Source organism: Xenia sp. Carnegie-2017, unplaced genomic scaffold, assembly GCF_021976095.1.
Source record: "Xenia sp. Carnegie-2017 unplaced genomic scaffold, XeniaSp_v1 HiC_scaffold_3, whole genome shotgun sequence".
In the NCBI taxonomy this organism is placed as follows: Eukaryota; Metazoa; Cnidaria; class Anthozoa; order Malacalcyonacea; family Xeniidae; genus Xenia; species Xenia sp. Carnegie-2017.
Window position 1 is genome coordinate 2405962 of NW_025813493.1, and position 21582 is coordinate 2427543.

Below are 21582 nucleotides of genomic sequence, written 5' to 3' on the forward strand. Positions count from 1 at the left end.
AAAAACTCGCCCCAGACCCCGTTGATCAACTGACAAAGCTTTGGATACGTCTCGGCTATTTCATATAATGTGAATGCTCACAATTTTAGATGAATTGGGTTGGGCAGACAGAGCTAATTGGTTGGGATATATGTCGCATATAAACTCTTACTTGTAGGACATTGATAAATAATAAAGAACATAGTTTTCTCACAATTCAACGACGGGTCAAAACTTCCAGTGTTGTACAGAGGAAGAGAAAATGACTGTGCACTAACATGACGTCACAAAACCAAATGTTTGCGTGATATCAGTTATACTAGATACGTGAACAACTAAATTACATAAGTACATAAAAAGTAGCTATTAGTTTACGAATAGTAGCTATGTCGTCTATTCAATGTCACTGTCCACTTCTGAGAGCTCTTCGATGTTTTCATTTTCAGTATCGGATTCCTCATACGGTGAGCTTTCAGATTCATTGGGAATGTTGACATCATTGGTTAAGTTGACAATCTCAGCATGGAGAAGAAAAGTTTCTCCAAGTGGAAGCTCGAAACTTTTCTTCAAGCTGAACAACTCATTCCGCAATTTGGTTTTACATCTTATCAGTTCATGCTTTGAACCAAGCATGAATTCATCGCTGCTCAAATCACCAATATCGGCAAGTGCTTCATCAATTTTTGAGCTAAGATTGGTGTAATACAATAGAAGCCTTTCTATTTCCAAGTTTAAAAGTTTCTCTTCCTCGTCACATCGTTTTAGGATTAAGTACATTTCAATAGCCTTCCTCTTTGTGTATACTGGGACCGAGGCTTCCCCTAGAATGTCATCCTCACCAGACTCAAATCCCTCATAAAGGTCTGATGTAGGATCTTTCGCTTTGTCAAATGTCAGACGATGTTATAATATCACGAAGAGAATCAATGGCAGCATTGTGTTTCTCAATTGTTAATTTCATCTTGTTCGTGATCTTGGTGATTTGCCTGGACAAGCGAGTGGCAATTTTCTGACCATCTAAACAAGTAAAAGGAATACAAAATTAACATTTAAAGAACAACAAAAGACAGATATGGTAACATAGCTTAGGAGGGAGGGGGTGCTCTAGTTTGGATAAGATTCTAGTGGCTGCTTGTTGCCGTAACATGCAAGACATTTTTCGTTAAATTTTGTTACTTATATACAATGATTGGAGATTTTTGAAATTGTGCTCCATAAACCCCAATTACGATCGCTTGATGGTTTGATATACATAAATTTCTTAGGAAAATGCCACTCATCCATCTCCACTAATCACGGTTGGAGGAGAGCACATTCCTCCGCTATCCCGCCTCTTAATCCATCCCTGTCATTACCAGGTACAAAGCTTTATTCATTACCTGGCATGAAGCCTTGTGTCCATAACAATGAAATATCGGCACCGAAATTGACACTTTTGACAAAATGTCATGCATCTTGTTTGCCTAGAACGGTACCAATTTATTCAAAGTTTAGTTGGTGAACGAACTTGTCCCACATCATTTGTTCTCCATACTACCTCATCAAAGATCAAGAATATTGATAATTACGTGCAAACCAAGGCTAAGACACTAACCTTTCCCCATATTTAGTGCTGAAAAATCGTCCAAGGTGTGAATGCCGACTGCAACAACTACCAAACACATCAAAAGCTGATTTTTTCCTTTGGAGTGAAGTGCTTCTGTAACTTCTCCTGCCTTAAATATCTGACAACTCTAAAATAAGGTGGAGCACATTATAGATTAGCCCATATATAACAATTGTTTTATTACTGTAAAAATAAACATGACAGTTTACACAATCAAGTCATAGACCATGCATAAGCATCATAAATTAAAGGAAAAGAAAAAAATTGGCTGTTTGTAATTTTGATTTTAAATCCACGTAGCTACTTACGTATGTATCAAGGCCCATGGACCTGCATGAAGCATAGACCCACTTTTCTCAGGGGCGAAGCCTGCCCAATCTTTTACTCTTACAATGCAAATTTGTCAGCAAAATTATTAATAATTTCTTTAGAAAATCAAATCCATTCATAGTTTTTCCAGTGATTGAATACAAAAATATTGCAATGTAAAAGTAAAAAAGTGCTGGCTTTGCCATTGCTTTTAAAGTTTGTTTTCAAACTATTCACTCCACAGAATACTTTTGAAAAGGCTTCAAAGTCCTTCATCATGCAATAATTACCTTTCTTACTTTGTTATTAGACTTGCTATATTGATCAACAAAATCATCTACTTCATCCTGATCAGCAAACTTAAGGCAGCCATGGTTTGGGACGGCAAAACTATTCCTTGCCAACTTTTTGCGAGTTAGACCAAAGCAAGCATCCATGGAATGAATGGCCACACCTAACTCACCAGTCTAAAGCAAACAAAGCTCTTTAATAAAATGAAACGAATTTTATGGTAAACATGTAACACTTCATATTTCACAACAACTTTAAATGTTCTGATAATATATGTGACAAAAAACATATAATTTAAAATAGTTCACAAGCAAATAGTAGAAAAAAAGAAATCAAATACTGAATTGTGGGCAAAGAGGGCAATTTCTATAATCAATCAGGTCTTTCTGTATCAACTTTAATGATCTGACTTGGTGTTTGAAATATCTGACAAAAAAATCAAATTCTTAAATGATATAATACATACAGTCAAACCTCTTGTATCAAATGACCCTGTACTAAGCAGATACTGTGTAAAATCCAAAACTTAATCTCATATAGCTAATAATAATGGAAGTATAATGATGAAACCTCAATCAAGCTGACACTTTCATTAAGCCAGTCAAAACACTAGTCTGTTGTCCAATGGTGTGTACTTAAAACGGGTTAGACTGTACTACTCTACACATATAATCTAACTATTAGGTCTACAATAACTGTAAATAGACTTTTGTTTTACAACATATAACATACCTGTATTCATCGAATGATCCATTGTTAAACACATTTTATATGTTTTTGACCTTAACAAGAATAAAATGAACACCTAGTAAACTTGTGCATTTGTTTCAAAAATAAAATAAGGTTGAATACAAAGTCATAACAGCAAAGGAAACTTCATGTGCAATTTGAATGTGCTCTTACCTTATTTGAGGCAAATACGCATTATTTATGTTGTTTGTAAATAACAGTGATTCAATAAAATTTTTTGCAAAGTACAACCCATCTATTTCCACTATTTCATGGGTAGACTATCATATGGGTACACAATTCAAGTTTATGAGAAATACATACCACTCTAGGTAGCATTTCAGGATATTCAACTTCAACAGTGCTGCAAAATTTGTGCAAGGATACATGGCTCTCGAGCAAGAATTTTTCAGCAAAATCCATGTAGTCAAAGTGAAATGCAATTTTGGGTTTAGAAGATGAGCCTGGCCACAGCTGGAGTTTAATTAGTTTTTCAGCATCCTTAATACACTGACAGAATTCAACAATTTTTAAATGCTCCTGACCTAAATTTTGTATGAGATTAAAAATTGGATTAATTGTTATGCAAATAATTAACATAGAAATTATTGGCCTAAATGAAGCTAATGCTTAACAGTATTACTAACATCTACACATTTACATGTAGTCAAAGTCAAAATACTGTTATTGTTGCCATACTGTACCTTTCAATCCACATATATTATAGTACGTGATTGTGTTGAAGAGCAGTTAGCATGCTGACTGTCACGTAATATACCACCAAAAAGTAATGGAACAAACATTTCACAATCAGTCTAAAGAGTAGTTATTTAAGCATAAGAACATGTATACATTCCATAAGGCACCATGCATAGCATATAGCAGCATATCCTTCTTGAAAATGATTGATAGTTTTAACAAAATACTACAGATTAAGTTACTTTAGAGTTAAGACATGGTTGTAAAAAATTGCCAGCATTTTATGAATACTAGAGCTTAACAAGTCAAATTCCAAATGTAAAAAAGCAAAAATATTTCATCTGAAGAATTGACTTTTGGAAATAATCACCTAGAATTGCCTTCTAATAGACGACTTAACTTGTTTATGTTTTGCTGGCAGGCAAATTTTATAGGGATTCATCTGTGCCGCCAGAAAGAATTAAGCTTACCTTCCATACTTCAACCAAATGGAAAACATTCCTCGTTCGATGAAGGGATTCCACTGACACTCACGGCATCTAATTTCTGCTTTCTTTGCTGGTATCCCATCTTCTAAACATTTTACGCAGAGTTGTCCTGGCAACATGGCACAATTTTCGATGTACGACTTTACTAAATTATCTTGCAAACACTTCCAGGATTCGTTTTCATTCACTCTCCTCCTTTCATATCGAGATCATTGAGTTCTATAATAATATATAGAACTCAATGATCGAGATATATAGAACTCAATGATTGAAAGTTTTAACTATATAGATATATAGAACTCAATAGAACGGTATATAGAACTCAATGATCGAGATCCAGTTCCACATAAATTATTTGTACCTTCGTTAAGGTTTTCTTGAAAGCCTTCAAATGTATCGATCAAAAGAATGGGAAGAACAACATTAGGAGAGAGAGAAATATTTTTCCTACTAAGTTTCCCAGACGCAGAGCATGTCTTCACAGTCAAAGAGTATGGTTTTACCCTGCGATTGCCGCTCCTACTAAGCGCCATCTTTTCTGTCTCACACTAACAGTGCCCAGAGATATTGAGGTCAGGAGAGACAAACATAGCCTTTAGATAGCACAGAAAGCAATCTAAATTGGCTATCTTCCGCATTCTAAAATTTAGAACTCTGAGTAATACCCATTTAGAATGAGCGAAACGGGTGACTTATTAATAGTTTGTACCTATAAGTATTAGCATACATATAGGTATTGTTGCCTATGAAGTGCCAGGTGGGAAGCGGATTCTCAATATAAATATTTGAGCCCAACAAATAATTTTAAAAATCGTCTTAAACAATTTGGTTTTATGAAAGGTACTGAAATTTGTCATCATGCAGTAAATGTAGTATTTGCATAATATTTCCTAAATAGGTGGAGCTTTGCACGTAAGTATTTCTCCAGATATTTTCTGACGCTTCTTAATACCTTATATGACAGATTAATAAAACACAGTCAAGATCCTTTGCGTGGTTACTGCTGCGGATGGGATTTACTTTATAGTAATTTGATTTTATAAAATTTAAACTCAAAATCCTTCTTGTAAACTTATAAGAAATCTTCGCAAAGTGTTGCGTTGCTTTTACGTTTGTTAAATTTCAACAGCAGATCCTACTGTTTTGAAAAGTAAAAATGGTGTAAATTGGGAGCATTTAACTATAGTCCGGAATAGCAGAAGCTAAAAACTATTTATGTCTAATACCATGGACCTCTTAAATGCCCGGACCTGTAAATTTCAGCTTACTTAGCCTACTAAGTAGTCGACCACTGAGTATCATTCTTTAATATGTCAATTGACTGTTTTGTCTCATATCTTTTAACTATTTCCGTAGAGCGATGTTAACTAATGCAGAAGACGATCGTACAAAAGATGACTTCTCAACAGTCAGCGTCGACATGAAACGCACCTTAAAACTTGATCAAAGAAATGTAACTGCAAATTCAGTTCCAGCTTTGTGTGCAACAAATTATTAGTAAGGGCCTGAACATGTTATAACGAAAAAACACAACTGTATTTAATATTTTCTACGTAATTAAAGAACTAAGTGATGACACACACTGTAAAACTGATTGATTGAAATAACCATTAAAATTGGTTACTTCAGATGCATTAAACTACTTCAACCAATATTTTTATGGCTACTGTAACCAATCATATGGTTATTTTAACCAATCATCTTTTTCTGGCCTAGTTAGCGCAAAAAGAATCTTTTTATTGTAAATATTTTTGTTAATTGTCCATTGATTAAACATTAATATTACACAAGCATTGAGGTAAGCATGTAGTGACCAAATATAATGAATAATAAAAGTCCACTGTTAAATGTGTGCTCTTGAATACAATTATCACCATTTAGGAACTGCTGGGAATTCATTATCCGCCCATAAAAACAAGTCGTTTACGACAATCGATTCAGATAATGATACAGATGGCGGAGGAAACTGCGCTGTAAATGCTAAAGGTGCTTGGTGGTATTATTATTGTTATGATTCCAACCTAAATAGGTATTATTATCATGGCAATTATCAACCTTCCGCATCTTGGTACAAAGGTGTTGTTTGGAAAGATTGGAAAGGATTTTCTTATTCTTTGAAATTCACTGAAATGAAAATAAGACCATCAGGAAATTTTAATAAAGTGATGATTTCATGACGATAATGAATACATCTGTAGTGAACTTTATATATTCTGTTGTAAAGTTGGTTGTTTAGTCTTTAAAAACAAATAAATCTCAACAGTCATTATTCGTGGTTTTTTAATATGGATTTGTTATAATATTTATTGAAACCGTGTCGGAAAAAAGGCAACCTAACTTCAGCTCGTTTTTGTACATAACTAAAATTACTAAATAAGTCACCATGATTTTTTACCATCATGAAAGATCAGTGTCTGAGCTTTCGAATTTTGTGTTGTTTGAATTTAATTACAAAGTTCCTTTTTACCCCCTTGAAGAAAAGAAAACAACAGCGGCAGCCGTCTCTGATTTCTTACATTTTGAATTAAATAGGTTTTAGTTTTTTAAAAATGCTCTATATCTTTGATGAATTTTTACTGTGCTGAAAACAATTTGCAGACTTATTGAGCTCTAACAAATGTTTGTATCTTTTCACTTCACGCATCACCTTTCTTGTTTTTTTATTCATGTGTTTTTGATCAACTTTTAAAAATTAGATTGAAGGAATGGTCATCAACCGTTGATTGAACCGTTGATTGAAGCAATTGGTAAGAACAATATGTACGAGATTTATATCATAAACTTCTTGTATATGACAGAGTTGTTGGTGTTTGTCATAGAGTACTATTAACGTAAACAAATGTCAGCAGTAATGTCCTAAACAGCGCTTAACAGCGTAATTGCAAAACTAAATAGCTCGTGGTCATTACCAATGCATTAAGCAGCTTTACTCTGTTAATCTGAATCCCTTAGGAAGTAAAACATTGGAACTGTTGCTTGGCCAGATAATATACTTAATGTAAACTACATGAATGGATGCTACACACCCAGAGCTTCCTGCCTTATGTGTTCATCACACATCATGACTTCGACAAAAAAGTAGGGGCGTCAAAAAGAACATTAAATTGTGGGGGGGGGGGATTTTAGAAGTTATAAGTACCATTGTCTGCAACATGTTGTCAAGTAGTCGCCATTTTGAATTTGAGCAACGCCGGTCGTCTAATCGCGAACGTAATAAACTAATGAAAAAAAAATCGCAGAAGATTTCTACGTGATACTATCGAGTCCACTCACTGCTCTGTTGATATGTATGTTTTATAGTCAAAATAGACTATTAGTAAACATTCTCTTTCATTGTAATTTTTCTGCTTCAATGAAAGGGCGGACTGCATCCTCTGGGAAACGTGCTTTAGCATCCCACTGTCCCCTGTTTCCAACGCCACAGCAATAAAGACTTTATTTTGTTCTTAAATAATGAAACAGAAGAGTTACGCTCATTATTGAATGGAAGTCTGGTGCAGAATATTTTTGGTTTATTTAGTAAAACAGCTACAACGTCTCTTTGATACAACTTTAAGACTAAAAAATGAATGTTGATGGTGTCTTCTAGGCTGTAAGCATTGGCTTCAAAATTTTTATTACAAAAACCTTTTATCAGCTTAGTGAAAAATGCGCTTCATTTTTGCTGTCACGTACAGAATCTACCGAAAATTTTGAAGTCAGCTCTATTTTCATTAAGATTTAGTTATCTTAAATGTATGTTAATGTACTGGCAAAAATTTTTTTCATGTAAAAGATAATTAAAAACTAATATTTTTTAAAATAAAATATTGTAGAAGCATTGTAGATGCATAGATTCCTACAGAAAGAAGAGAGAGGGACAGATAGCAAATTTTTATACAAATATACATGGATTGATAGGAAGTTCATAGAGATTCGATTGCAGTGAGTTTAATCTTTTCCTTAGAGAGGAAGTTTCATCTTTTTTTTAAACAAAGAGACCCGCATATAGCTGGCTGGTTAATAGCGTTTGTGTAAATTTTTGTATTTGTTTTGTATGCAGATAATTTAGCCATTGGTGTATTATATTTACGGCTACACTAAATTTTTGCAACTTTTTTCTCTCTAATAAAATTGAACTTTTGCAGAAAAAATATTTTACTATTTATAGTTAATGTTTTGCTACCTAGCTCATGAAATAGGATTTAAACTGAAGAGGACATCGTTTCAATAGAATTCCCAGTTATGCGCATATTCAGCAACATTATGCTAGTTAGTGTTCATCATATATTCAGCTGCAACTCTTTGTAACTAAATTTTGACAGCATTTCGCTTTCTTCTACTTGGTGATGATCAACATTGAAACATTTTTACTGAAATAATTTAAAATACTTTGTAAGCGTTCCGGCTAAAATCATATTAAAGCTTGTAAAATATTTATGGTTTACCTAAATCATCAATAAACTACCTAAATCATCGACATTTAATTGTTATTACAAAAACCTTTATCAGCTTGTTGAAAAATGCGCTTCATTTTTGCTGTCACGTACAAAATCCACCGAAAGCTTTGAAGTCAGCTCTATTTTAATTAAAATTTAACTATCTAAAATGTATGTTAATGTACCAGGAATTTTTGTCATGTAAAAGATAATTAACAAAAAATGTTTTTTTAAATAAAATATTGTAGAAGCATTGTAGATGCATAGATTCCTACAGAAAAAAAAGAGAGAGGGATAGATAGCAACTTTTCATACAAATATACATGGATTGATAGGAAGTTCATAGAGATTCAATTGCAGTGAGTTTAATCTTTTCCTTAGAGAGAAAGTTTCGTCTTTTTTTTTAAACGAGGAGACCTGCATATAGCTGGCAGGTTAACAGCGTTTGTGTGTAATTTGTATTTTATTAAAGCTTGTACATTATTTATGAATTGCTTAAATCATCAATGGTCGACCACCAAAAAGGATTGTAACTGTAATAATAAAGCACACAGATAATATATTTTTCACCAAATTGACCAAATTTTTCCAGCAATCGTTTCCTGCAAATAAAGTGAGCGAAATGTTTTGCGATAGATTCATCAAATAATTGACTTTTATGGCGTAGCCAAGCTCATCACATGTTTCCAATATTTACATTTGAATCGAAATTTTAGTCAAACTAAACACAGCTGTACACGTATATATAGTTAGTTCTTCATGACAGCAGATACATTACGGTAGTCGTGTATGGGGCGCCGAAGCGGACAAAACTGCTATATTGCAAATGTTCATGCTAACTGAAAATATTCATGCTAAGTTCAAATATATTCATGCTAAGTTCAAATATATTCATGCTAAGTTCAAATAAATTCATGCTAAGTTCAAATATATTCATGCTAAGTTCAAATATATTCATGCTAAGTTCAAATATATTCATGCTAAGTTCAAATATATTCATGCTAAGTTCAAAAATTCATGCTAAATTCAAAAATTCATGCTAAGTTCAAAAATTCATGCTAAGTGCAAAAATTCATGCTAAGTGCAAAAATTCATGCTAATTAAAATTCATAGTCTACCCGCAACACACCTGAAAATCGTGGGGTGAAAACCATTTTCCCGCTATTTGCAAATAATCTAAAATGGCGGACCAGCAAAGTAGAATTCAAAGAAGACATCTTCTCCAGGACGCCTTTACGCAGATTGCGAGACTAACTGGTGTCGACTTTAATGAGCATACTAAGCCACAATCAAATTCGAGAAATAATTCACCATCTCAAACATCAGTGAACGAGGAACTTCCAGTGGCGTGCGGTGACCGAATTTAATAGGCAAGCGCTGGGGGTGAGGTTCACGGCATGCCGCGAAGCTATCTAGGGGTTCTGGGGGCATGCTTCCCCAGAAAATTTTTGGATTTTGAAGGCTACTGGAGCGCATTTCTCGCGATTTCTGGGAGTACTTTGTCGAAAAAATGTATCTGTCATGACTGAAACAGTATTGAAAAAATCTAAAAAATTCAAAAACTTTTATAGAGTATATATCACACAATTACGGTTTAAAAGTATTACATGTGGTATTGTGATATAAAGTCGTTTTAAGTAAATGGCTATGCGTGCATTTCTATTGTCGTGAAGAAGTAACAGAACGAAATAGTCCAAAATCCTACAACAGATTTACTTAAATGTAAATTCCATCCGTCTTTCCTTTGCGCAAAACACCTTTATAACGTCCTCATAGAATCGTGGCTTCCCCTGCAAACTTACCAACATTTCCTTCTCGATTGAAATTGCAGCCAATGCAGAAAGTCGCTCTTGCCCTTGTGTACTGCGAAGATACCTTTTTGATACGCTTGAGAGCCGAAAATGATCTTTCTGCAGAGGAGAACGACTTGGTATAGTAAGAATGAGCTGACACAATCGGTACACCTCTGGAAAACAGGCTTTCAAGTCAAGTTCGATTATTTTTGATATCATATCAAAAACAGGTTTCGATTTGAGCTCGGCAGATGCGTATACAACGATTAGTTCACTTTTTAGTGCTTGAAGATTAAAGAATGTTCCATATGAATCTTGCAACGATTGCAGCTCTCGTTCGGGAAAATTCCAGCTGTACAATTCGTGTTTGTTAGATTGATGAATCCACCTAGAACATCTTTGATAGGCAACTAATCGATACAGCTTGTGTATTCTCTCTAGATCCTCATCAGACAGGGGCCAGTTTTCTTCAAGATGCCGACACACGTCTATCTTTAACACACTTTCTGAGAGCATATTCTCCCTAAATTCTTAGTGTGCTGTCAAGCAATTTACTCCTTGAGTTTCTGTTTGGCCTAGCAAAGCCTCATACTCATCGTATTCAAGCGCTTTTTCGTGGCAACAAAAACACTCGATTGCCTTTTTTGACAAAATACAATGTCCACACTTACACCAACTAAGAGTTTGAAGGCGCCAAGCATTTGCTTTCTCAAATTCAGCATGTATTTCATCCTCCGACGAGGACAAGTCGCTCTGCTCACTCTCCTGTTCGGAACCGCTTTCTTCACTAGTTTCGGCCTTCACTTCAGATTCATATTGATAGGGCAGAACCTCACCCGGTTGATTTTCGTGTATGTCATCCATTACAGCAAAAAAAAACCCGTAAAATACGCTTTAAATGTGTTGTAACGCAGTCAATCACAAAGTATATTGTATTGTTGTTTTGACTGCTCACCAGCCAATGACGTCACTACCGCTCGAGATAATTTTATCAAAATTTTATCCAAGATGGCGCAATTTATAAAACTTTTGCTGCAAATATCTCAGCAACAAAATATATTAAGAAAAAATTTTTCTATTTTAGTTGTAAGACATCACAAAGGTTCAAAAATATGCCATGAAAATTTTCGTTGCCAATGTCCTTTAAAATTGCGAGCGTACAAGACTGTTGACCAATCGCTATCAAGCGGCGCTCTTAGAAGCGCCGCTTGCCTTTTCTCGATATTCCTCGAATAAGAAGCCTCCAAATCTAGATTAACGCATGCGCAAATGTTCAAATTGAGCTCCGAAGGCAAGTGCGCTTGCCTTGGTTAATAAATAGGAAATTGTTAAGGTGTATTTAATCCACTTGACTCATCTTACAAGTGTAGCAAAGTGAAACCGAAAACCACGACAGTAAATCGCGTATAAATAGCAAGCATTTCAACTGTAAAGACAATTTAGACAAAAGATTACATTGACATTGTTTAGAACAGAAAAATTTAAACTGATTTTGCTCAAAGATTGATCCAAAAAATTTTTGTTCGGTAAAATGCTTAGGCAAGCGGCGCTTGCCTACGCTTGCATGACCGCACGCCACTGGCCGAACTTCACTTAAGATTTCCTTCACTACGATTACCGACATCGACAACAACGACAATAAACAATAGTTACAACACCAACAGCCACCAGGAAACAACTCCCACTTGTCCAGGGGGGAACACGAGGCCTTCAATTTCCGGCTCAAGTACTTCACGTTCCCAGAAAAATCGGATGAGAAAGCGTAAGGCAGATCAGATCCCAAAAATTGTTTATAAGGACCTAGTGTATATACCAGATCCAGATGAAGGGCAGGTTCCAACACATAACGCTCGTGTCACTCTTGAAACGGAGGGGAATGTTGTGCATGGATTTCCAGTTGACACTGCTTGGGATTCAATGACGTTGAATAATAAAATTTGTGACCAAATACGTCCACTTTTTACGTCTGAGTTCGAATATGTAAAGGTATGTAAAGATGCATTTTTTAAACGTTATGTTCAATATTTTCTTTATTTATCTGCTATTAGATACAAGATATAGATATCATACGTGAAGTGCTATGCATTGATTCGTATAAATCTGCTAAAATGTGCTATTTGCTTTAGGCTTGCTATGGAAAGCTTGTACCACTAAAATTGGCCAATGGGGTTGAGCCTACCGCTGAAATTATTCTTAAAGTAGCAGGACAGGGCGCTATATACCTTAGGTGTACAGAGCTGGATAAAGATTTTGGTGTTGATGATGATATGTTAATGCATCCAGCTTTTGAATATCAACCAAGGTTGGTTTTTTTCTGAATAATCTCAAGTGAGAATAAATAATCTTTTGTTATTTGCATGGCTGCAACTGCTATGCTATTTGATTATTTGTTCTGCTATTGTAGAAGAGGACAAGGTTTTTATTGGGTCACCAGCAAGTCTTCTTCAACTTGACTAATTTGAACAACTTTCTTTAAAGTTTTTTTTTGTAGTAATGACTTTATCAGGTGTATATCAACCACTACTGAAGAGGCCTGTCGTGTTATGACCCAAACCCTTGGTGGAGTAGCAGGCTTACCTCGTGAAATTATTTCTGATACAAATAGCCAACCTTTGGAAAATTTTGGAACCTGTTGCAGCTACTCAACCTGAGGCATTTGTAACTGATCAGCCAAATGAAACAATTCAAGGTAACCTAAAGTTTGGCTTTAATGTACTACAACTTGATGTTGCCAATTATTTTGTAACCTGATGCTTATAAAAATTATAACAACATTTTATGTATCTTAATGTGTTTACTTTTTAGTGTTATCAGTTGATTTAACTGATGAAGCAAAACAAGAGAAAGATGTTCTGATCCATAGAACAAATGTCATGAAAGACATGATCAATGAGTTCAGGAATAATGATATCATTAATTACAAGCTTGTTTTGCGAGTCATGGCAAGTAATGGAGCAGTGGAGAAGGGTGAAGGTGAAGGAGTTGTTAGGGAAATTCTGATTTTATTTTGGCAATCCTTCTCCAGCTCTTTGTCAGTAGGTGCAAAAGAAAAAGTCCCAAGCATCCGACACGATTTTCAGAGCAGTGATTGGCAAGCAGCTGCTCGCATTATAATTTTTGGATATACAACTGTAAAATATTTTCCCATAAATTTGTCAGTGGCGTTTGTGGCCTTGTGCATTTTTGGTGAAGAAAAGGTTCCTAATGACATGCTGCTAGAGTTATTTAAGCTTTATGTGTCCACTGATGAAAAGAATGTAATCAATGCTTGTTTGAATGGAAATTTCAATAGCCAGGATGAAGATACACTTGAATTTTTAAGCAGTTACAAGTGCTTTCATGCTCCAAGTGAAGAGAATATCAACAACATAATTTTTCAGTTTGCACATCAAGAAATTTTTCAGAGACCAAAATACATAGCATCTTGTTGGTCAGAAATTTTAAAATCTCTTGTAGTGTTTGACCCTTTTAAGTCAATTGCAGATTTAAAGAGCATGATTGAGGACAAAGCCGCTAGTACCAAAAAAGTTCTTAAATTATTGTCTGCCAAACCAGAAAGTGATGCGGAAAGAGTTTGTTTTGATCATCTGAAAAGGTTTGTGAAAAGTTTATCTGAGGATGCACAAGTAGCATTTTAACTGTTCACTACCAGCAGTGATATAGTGGTTTGTGATTTTATAGAAATAGTATTTGTATAGAAATAGTATTTGTATCTCTGGATGGGCTTGCTAGACGACCAGTTGCCCACACATGTAAGCCCAGTTTAGAATTGCCTACAACATACCAGTCTTATAACGAGTTGTGTGAAGAGTTTAGCAGTTTACTTAGAGAGAAGAGCTTTTGGGAGTTTGACATTGTTTGACCAGGGAGACTAAACCAATTTTATAATGTAAATGTGTAACAAAACCTGTTTAGTTCTGTTTTGTTTTTGAAATTTTTGTTCACTGAGTACTGTGCTAGTGGTTACACTTCCAGTGATTTCTTTTTGAGCTTGCTTCAGGTCACCATATACTTTCTAACTATAGTACTATAGTACATAATAAAGACAATGTAAATTAAGTAGCTGCTTTATTGTTATGTTGCTCAATAAAAGCTTTGTATTATTCACTGTGTTGTTCATGTTCATGTATTTCTTGTAAACATGAAACATAATGATAAATTCCGTAATTGCCATCATCACTTAGGAACTGTTGACTGTTTAAAGTGCTAGGAATTGAAAGTTCAATATGTGGAACAATTATTGCATAATCCTCATCATAGATAGCAAATCCAGTCTCTGGCGACTGCTCATCGTCTGCAATACCAGAGCCAATTGTGTTATCAAAGACCTCATTTGAATTTTCACATTCATGCTGATCAGAAGCAGCATTAAGAGAACCAGCAATAAACATTTGCTCCGGACTTTGATGACCTGCACTGCTGACTGGATGGCTATTCCATTGTTTCACAAATTCTTCTAGACTCTTGTTAATTTTTGGAATAAACACCAGCTGCAGAGCAAGCAAATGTTGCTCGTTATCAATATCAAGTAAATGTTCCTCTTCCATGAAATTGAAAAGTAAAGCATAATGGAGACGCTCCACTCTTACATTATGAACAGATCTTCCTGTGAGTACACTGCCACGATTTGTTCCTCTGTGTTGAAGCATGTACCTGGCTACATGTACATTCCCCACGCCATGGTCAGTTCTTATTTTTTTTGGCAAACCATGTGCGGATACCCCACGTTGAAATAAAGAATAGACCGTTGAAGCTAAATTATTGTTTTGACAAGATAGATATATAATTAGCCTGCTGAAACCATCTATACATGCATGTACAACCATTCTCCAACGAATGAGTTTGTGATTGCCATCCAGATGCCACAAATAGTTGGGATATGGCACGCTGTACTTTCTTCTATAGATGGCTACATGGCCACGTAGTGCTGTACCGATCGGATCTAATTTTCTTAGACAATTCCGCACTCTCCACCTTTGAATTCTCAACCCTCTACATCTAAGGGTCCCAAGTAAACGAGTTTGTCCTATGTTAGGTGTGAGGAGGCGTATGCTCTCTACAATTTTACAAAGATCAGCGTCAGATATATTGGAGAAGTTCTGTTCTAACACAGTGAAATTCTGTCTTTTTCTTCGTAAGGTACGATCAGAAACACGAAGAATCTGAGCAATTTTTGTCCAGGTAAAATGCTTCGACCTTAAAGGACACATGCAACATAAAATTCGGATTGTTATTTTTGTACTTTACATGAAGGTATAGCTCCAACTAATAGTTCACCAAAGTTTGAGACTCAAAGGATAAATATTTTTGAAGATATGGACGTTTAAAATTGATGCTTTACTGATAACGTATTGAAAATGCCCGACGAGCTAGCGACAGCTACCGATGTCGTTGTGACGTAATAGTTGACATTCGCTAAAAGCGGTCAATTGCGCGCTTCGTTCAAAATATATTGGTAACTTCTTAACAACACGACAATTTAGCATTGAAAATATGGTTTATTGTGCCGCATTTAATTGTAAAAACGGTTCTTCTAAGAACCACGAAACGCAGCAAAAGGTTTCTTTTTTTTCGTTTCCCGAAAACAAGCGTATGCGAGATATTTGGATTGAAAAAATCCGACGCAAAAATTGGAAGCCAACAAAGAGCTCAAAATTGTGCTCGCAACATTTCGAGAGTTCGTGCTTCGTGCAAAATTTTGAAGCGATGCAATCAGTAGGATGGACAGCAGGACGGCTTCGCCTTAAGAAGGATGCTGTACCCACAATTTTTGAATACTCTGTGGAACCCACAAGTGTAGCATCTAAAAGGAAGCAGCCAACAAATGTTAGAACTGCATTTGAGAAGAGACGAAGGCAAGAGGTGAATATTATAGTTATAGTTAGCAATATTTGTTTACATTTATCAAAAACTAAGCTATATAGCATTACCAAATTTTATAATATTAGATTATTGACGACGTTCTTGTAGACGACGACCACGATGTGTCGACATCGGCTCGAAATGTTTGTGCGTTTTACCTCAAAGGAAGTTTGTCTAAGATGAAAGATGTCAAAATATATGTAGACAGCGAAACACAAACATATACAGTGGTAACTAATTCAGACTAATGTCGTTTGATCATTTCTTTGTTATTTTAACTCATAAAAAATTCCTTAACGTACCTTAGAAGCGCAATGTGAAATGCCAAGCAGCCATAACAATCCGTCCGCAAAAACACGTAAGGTAAGAACCACTCAAACAAAAGTGCCAAATATGATAAGTAGAGGTATAGACTTTCCATTTCGGCTGTTTTGATTTTTGTGAAAAATCCAGCAATACGATAATTTTATGCTAAGGTACGGAGGTTGAGTTCATTTCAACAAAAAATCACAGCACACAGACGACGTCATGTGAAATTGAACATTTTGAGGATAGCGCTGTATGGTCTGATACAGAAAGCACGTCGACGATGAGCAATAGCAACAATGGATCAGACTCTCAATGTTCAAATGAGTTAAGCGAAAATGAAGAATCCGACAATGACAATGCAACGTTAGTACCAACTATCCAGTCACCTGACTATACTTTATTCAAAGTCAAAAGAAGGACAAGGGGTCATCAAACCAGTGAAAGTTGACAGCACTTATGGTTAGCACAGAAAAATACTTACCTTTTCTCAAAGTGCAATGCAAAGCCAACATAAATAATGATTTGCTTTTCTGGATATGTTAAGGACTTGATGAAAGAAGTTTTGTACTGCAGACGCATTAATCCAACACTCTCCAAAGCTCTTGATGTCGCTGGAGTGAAAGAAATACCTGTCCCATTGACTCACCCACAAATCAAAAATCAGCAAAGCTGAAGCCATTAAGCAACATAAATCTCGCTTTAATAAATAAAAAGAAATAAAGTCCCACATGAAATAAACATAATTACAAATGAACAGACTTTGTCATACGCCATAAGCCCAACCATTCAGTAGTGTTGAGCATATTCAAATCCTTTGTATTCTCCAGAAGGCGAAGGAAATGCTTTCCGGATTTTGTCCACAGCACAAGAATGTATGGGTAGTCGGTACTTTTTTCCCAACCTGCCATCCACCCAAGCCGTCCACTGTCGGTACGCCGTGTAGCGTAATGCTCTGAACGATACAAAATTTTGTCTAAGATACTTATCGGCATCATACACTTGTCGACATACACGTAATTACACTTCTAAGGTAATATTTACTCGTTTTCTTCACTCAGGCATAGGTCCAATGTCATGTGTGTACACGACCATAGCTGTTTTTAAGACAGCTTCGTTTGTACATACTGTGGCAAACTCTTCCTCTTGTGTGATGCAAATATGATCGCCATGTATCAGAGGATCAGTGTTGTTTACCTCTTGGCAACATATACTTTCCCGTCCTGTACTCATGACCACACAAAAGCCACACTCGCACCTAAAAGATAAAAACATTCTTTCTACTTTGGGAAAAACAATGAAGCATCAATAAAATGCAACTAACCATTCAACATTTCCAACTCTGTGAATGTATTCATCTTCGCTTTCCGATGACGAAGAATTGTCATTACTATGACCACCTTCCGCGTTGGCCAAAGGCTCAAACATGTAAGGTTGTACCTCATTGTTATTGACGACAATATCATAATCGGCTTCTTCTTCAGAAGAATCCATTAATTTTTGTTAAATAAAAAACAATAATAGCAAACTACCGAAAGCCGTGCAAGTATTGCGTGCAAGTCGTAGAACGATATAAGAACGAAGCTTGTTTATGTCAACTATTACGTCACTCTTTCCCAGTTCCCAGACTTAAACAATCTCACGGCGTTTTAGCAATGGTCATCGAATATCGTGTTTTTACCGATTATAACCCTAAATATCTTTTTAAATATTTCGCGGACGACTTTGAAACTTGGTACGTCTTATTTTCACGCTATAGGCATTACAATAAAATAAAGTTGTCTTCTAGCTTGCATGTCTCCTTTAAGAACAGCACCTGTTCTTCATTATAGGGACCTTACGATGAGACAACGGCAACTGCGACGGCAACCTCAATCTACTCTGAAGGGACTGGATCGACTAGTTGCCGTTGCCGTTCTCGTTGTAGCTAATTTGTCCTTGCGATAAGGCGACGTTCGTAAAAAGCGCGGGAAATCTTTATGTTGATAAAAAGTTTTTCGCTAAACAGCTAGCTTCCATATTTATATATTTTCCATGATGCCGTGCATCAGAGACGCTCTGTTACTTTCTCATGGTGATGGTTTTCTTGGTGTAGATGACTGCATGTTGCTATACGAAATATATAAACCAAAAAACCCGAATATGTGTTACAGAAAGTACGACAAGTTTTCCATTCACAAGTTTTCTGACGATGAGTGCAAAAACAATTTTCGATTTTATCGCAGCGATATATACCACCTACGCGACGTAATGCAGCTACCTCTAGAGGTAACTTGTTATAATGGTGTTCAAGTCGACAGCATTGAGGCGCTTTGTATATTTTTGATGAGGTTTGCTTATCCTTGCCGCTTTGCAGATCTGGTGCCAACATTTGGAAGACCCATTCCACAGCTATGCATGATAATAAACGAAGTTATCAACTTCACATATGAGCGATGGGGACATTTGTTGTCTTCTTTAAATCAACCCTGGCTTTCTCCCTCCAATTTACAAATATTTGCTGATGCAGTACACAGCCAAGGTGCTCCATTGGCAAACTGCTGGGGGTTCATAGATGGTACAGTCAGACCTGTGACTAGACCAGGAAAAAATCAACGTGTACTTTACAACGGTCATAAACGAGTACACGCCATAAAGTTTCAGTCTATAGCAGCCCCTAATGGACTAATTGCTAATTTGTATGGCCCAGTCGAAGGAAAACGACATGACAGTGCCATGCTGGCAATTTCTGGTATCTTGAATCAAATGCAGCAATACTCAATGAATCCTGAAGGAGATATACTTTGTGTGTATGGGGATCCAGCTTACCCTCTTAGACCACATCTTCAAGCTCCATACAAAGGCTGGGCTAACAGCAGACCAACTTGCATGGAACAAATCTATGAGCTCTGTCAGGGTGGCAGTAGAGTGGGTGTTTGGTGATGTTGTTAACTATTTTAAATTTGTAGACTTTAAGAAAAATCTTAAAGTTCACTTGAGTGCAGTGGGGAAAATGTATGTTTGTTCTGCCTTAATTCATAATGCACGCACTTGCCTATATCAGTCAACAACCTCCACTTATTTTCAGCTTGATCCACCTGCTTTAGATGAATATTTTTTTGACAATGAATGAAAAGAGGTATTATAAATGCTGTATTGTGCTGCAATGTTTACATAAACGTTTGACATGTTTTAACAGAGTACAGAATGAATAGACCAAAACAATAACTAAAAACAACAATATTTAATACAAACAATACAAATAACAATGTAAGTTAGACCAAAAAATTAGTCCTAATCCTTCATTATTCTTATTTATGTTTATGTTTAGAAATATTAAATGTCTTATAAACACTGTCTTTCAACAGAACAATGATATGCAAACAAAAAATCAAATAAAACACAATGATTGTTACGGTTTATAGTTGAATTTTGTTGCAAACTTTTCAAATATAGCTACAAAAGAAGCACTTTGCTGCTGCTGCTGTAACATCATACCTTGAGTCACTTCAAATAGCTGTTTCATCTGTTGTTGTTGCATCATTTGGGAATTAGTTAACTGCATAACTTGTTGCTCATTCTGCTCTTTTTGGCGTTCAGCTTCAAGCCTTTTCATGCGTAGTTCTTCCTGCATAAGTTCGTAATGTCGTTCACTTTCCGTTCTTCTCAGCTCGACTTCATCAGCTTTCATTTTTATATCAATTTCGCCTTTTTCTCGCAGGTATCGCATGACATCCGATCCACTGGTCTTTTTCTTCTTTTTAGCAGATGGCTCGTTATTTTCTTCCTCGCCATTCCTCTTTTTCGTTTCTTTGAACGTTTCCATTGAGCAGCGACGCATTTCTACAGCCTTTTCAACTTCTGCCTGAGCTCTCTGTTTTTTCTCGAACGTGAGTTGTTCATTTAAATGATCAGCTTCCTCAAACTGAGCTATGATGTCCTCCATAGCCTCGTCAAGTTCACTCTCTTCGGGTGAAATACCACTGGCTCTTTCTTCTTCTGATTGTTTTCTTTTGTATTTCTTTTCGAGAAGTTGATATCGATCGCGAACAGATCTCTGAGATACATGGAATTTTGGCATTTCCAAAGCATTGAGCGATTTAGCAATGTTTTCCCAAATTTGGCCTCTTTCAGTTGATCCTCTTTCTGTGAATCCATGGTCTAAATAGCAAGATTTCTCGTGATAAAGCTATATCATGGCTTGAGGACTATTTCATAGATGCACGTGAAGCAACAGTAGTGCTACAAAGAGATATTCAGAAAAATATGTAAGCATTTTAAGCCATAAGTAGCCATTTAAGCATAAAGGCTGAGTCAACCATAACCTCATTTACATATATTAAGCCAAAGATAACAAAACTCACCTCGCCATTTGACAATCGAATGATTTTTGCAAGATTTTTGATTTTTTTTCTCTGCCGTTCTGAAGCGACGCCAAAGTTGTTGTTTTCACGTCGGTTCCGTCTTTTCAAAACGTGTAAACAACGTACAGATGGTGCGTGCGCATGCTCACTTAAAAAAAGGATCAAACTCCGGTACCGTCGCAGTTGCCGTTGTCGCATCGTAAGGTCCCTAATATCATAGCGGGGCCGACCTTCACCACACGTTGTAGAGGAAACTAGGACACTTGAAGGCTGTACAAACGATTCGGCATTTTGAAGTTGGTTATTTTCTTCGTCAATATACTGTTTTAACGCAAAAAAAGTTTGAAGAAGTTGAAAAATTAGCTCCCATAGAAAATGTGTTGGATTCAAACCATTGAGTAAAACTACCAGAGTATCACATGCTTCGTCCATTTTCACTGACAAGTTTTCAAGAGCATCCAAGGAAGCAGAGCGGTTGTCAGTAAGTGGCCCTTCCTCATACACATTTTGTATTTGAGAAAGAATACCCTTCAAAATATCTAAAAAACTCGAGAAGTTATTCCTTTCTGCCATATTCTATGGAAAGCCATAGTGGACAAAAGTAGTCGAGAATTTTTTTGGAGTCGAGTTTTTTTTTTTACAGTCGAGAATTTTTTTTTACAGTCGAGATTTTTTTACAGTCGATTTTTTTTATAGTCGAAATTTTTTATAGTCGAGAATTTTTTACAGTCGAGAATTTTTTACAGTCGAGATTTTTTT

The 21582-nt window shown here is 35.9% G+C and overlaps 3 protein-coding genes and 2 long non-coding RNA genes across 6 annotated transcripts; 1 reads left to right on the plus strand and 4 right to left on the minus strand.

Moving 5' to 3' along the window:
• Window positions 1–888: 888 nt before the first annotated feature.
• LOC124454989 lies at window positions 889–1634 on the minus strand. Its single transcript, XR_006951641.1, has 3 exons — window positions 1574–1634; window positions 1359–1442; window positions 889–996 (listed from the first exon to the last, which is right to left on the minus strand). It is a non-coding gene; the product is annotated as an uncharacterized LOC124454989 (long non-coding RNA).
• Window positions 1635–2337: 703 nt separating this feature from the next.
• On the minus strand, window positions 2338–4137 carry LOC124454988. 2 transcript variants are annotated; one of them, XR_006951639.1, is made up of 5 exons: window positions 4084–4137; window positions 3619–3729; window positions 3239–3459; window positions 2918–2967; window positions 2338–2361 (listed from the first exon to the last, which is right to left on the minus strand). It is a non-coding gene; the product is annotated as an uncharacterized LOC124454988 (long non-coding RNA). The 2 variants fall into 2 exon arrangements; XR_006951638.1 differs by having other exon boundaries at window positions 3239–3729.
• A 13396-nt stretch (window positions 4138–17533) lies between these two features.
• Window positions 17534–17969, minus strand: LOC124454870. The gene is made up of 2 exons (XM_047005622.1): window positions 17805–17969; window positions 17534–17738 (listed from the first exon to the last, which is right to left on the minus strand). Exons 1-2 carry the CDS (start codon window positions 17906–17908, stop codon window positions 17534–17536), a joined length of 309 nt encoding a protein of 102 aa, XP_046861578.1. The 5' UTR covers window positions 17909–17969.
• Window positions 17970–18622: 653 nt separating this feature from the next.
• LOC124454871 lies at window positions 18623–19842 on the plus strand. Its single transcript, XM_047005623.1, is given in 2 exon segments — window positions 18623–19326; window positions 19328–19842. Coding segments are annotated over 2 exon segments (969 nt in total). The 3' UTR covers window positions 19593–19842.
• Window positions 19843–19871: 29 nt separating this feature from the next.
• Window positions 19872–20540, minus strand: LOC124454883 (mitotic spindle assembly checkpoint protein MAD1-like). Its single transcript, XM_047005634.1, has one exon. It carries the CDS (start codon window positions 20538–20540, stop codon window positions 19872–19874), a length of 669 nt encoding a protein of 222 aa, XP_046861590.1.
• Between the last annotated feature and the right edge of the window lie 1042 nt (window positions 20541–21582).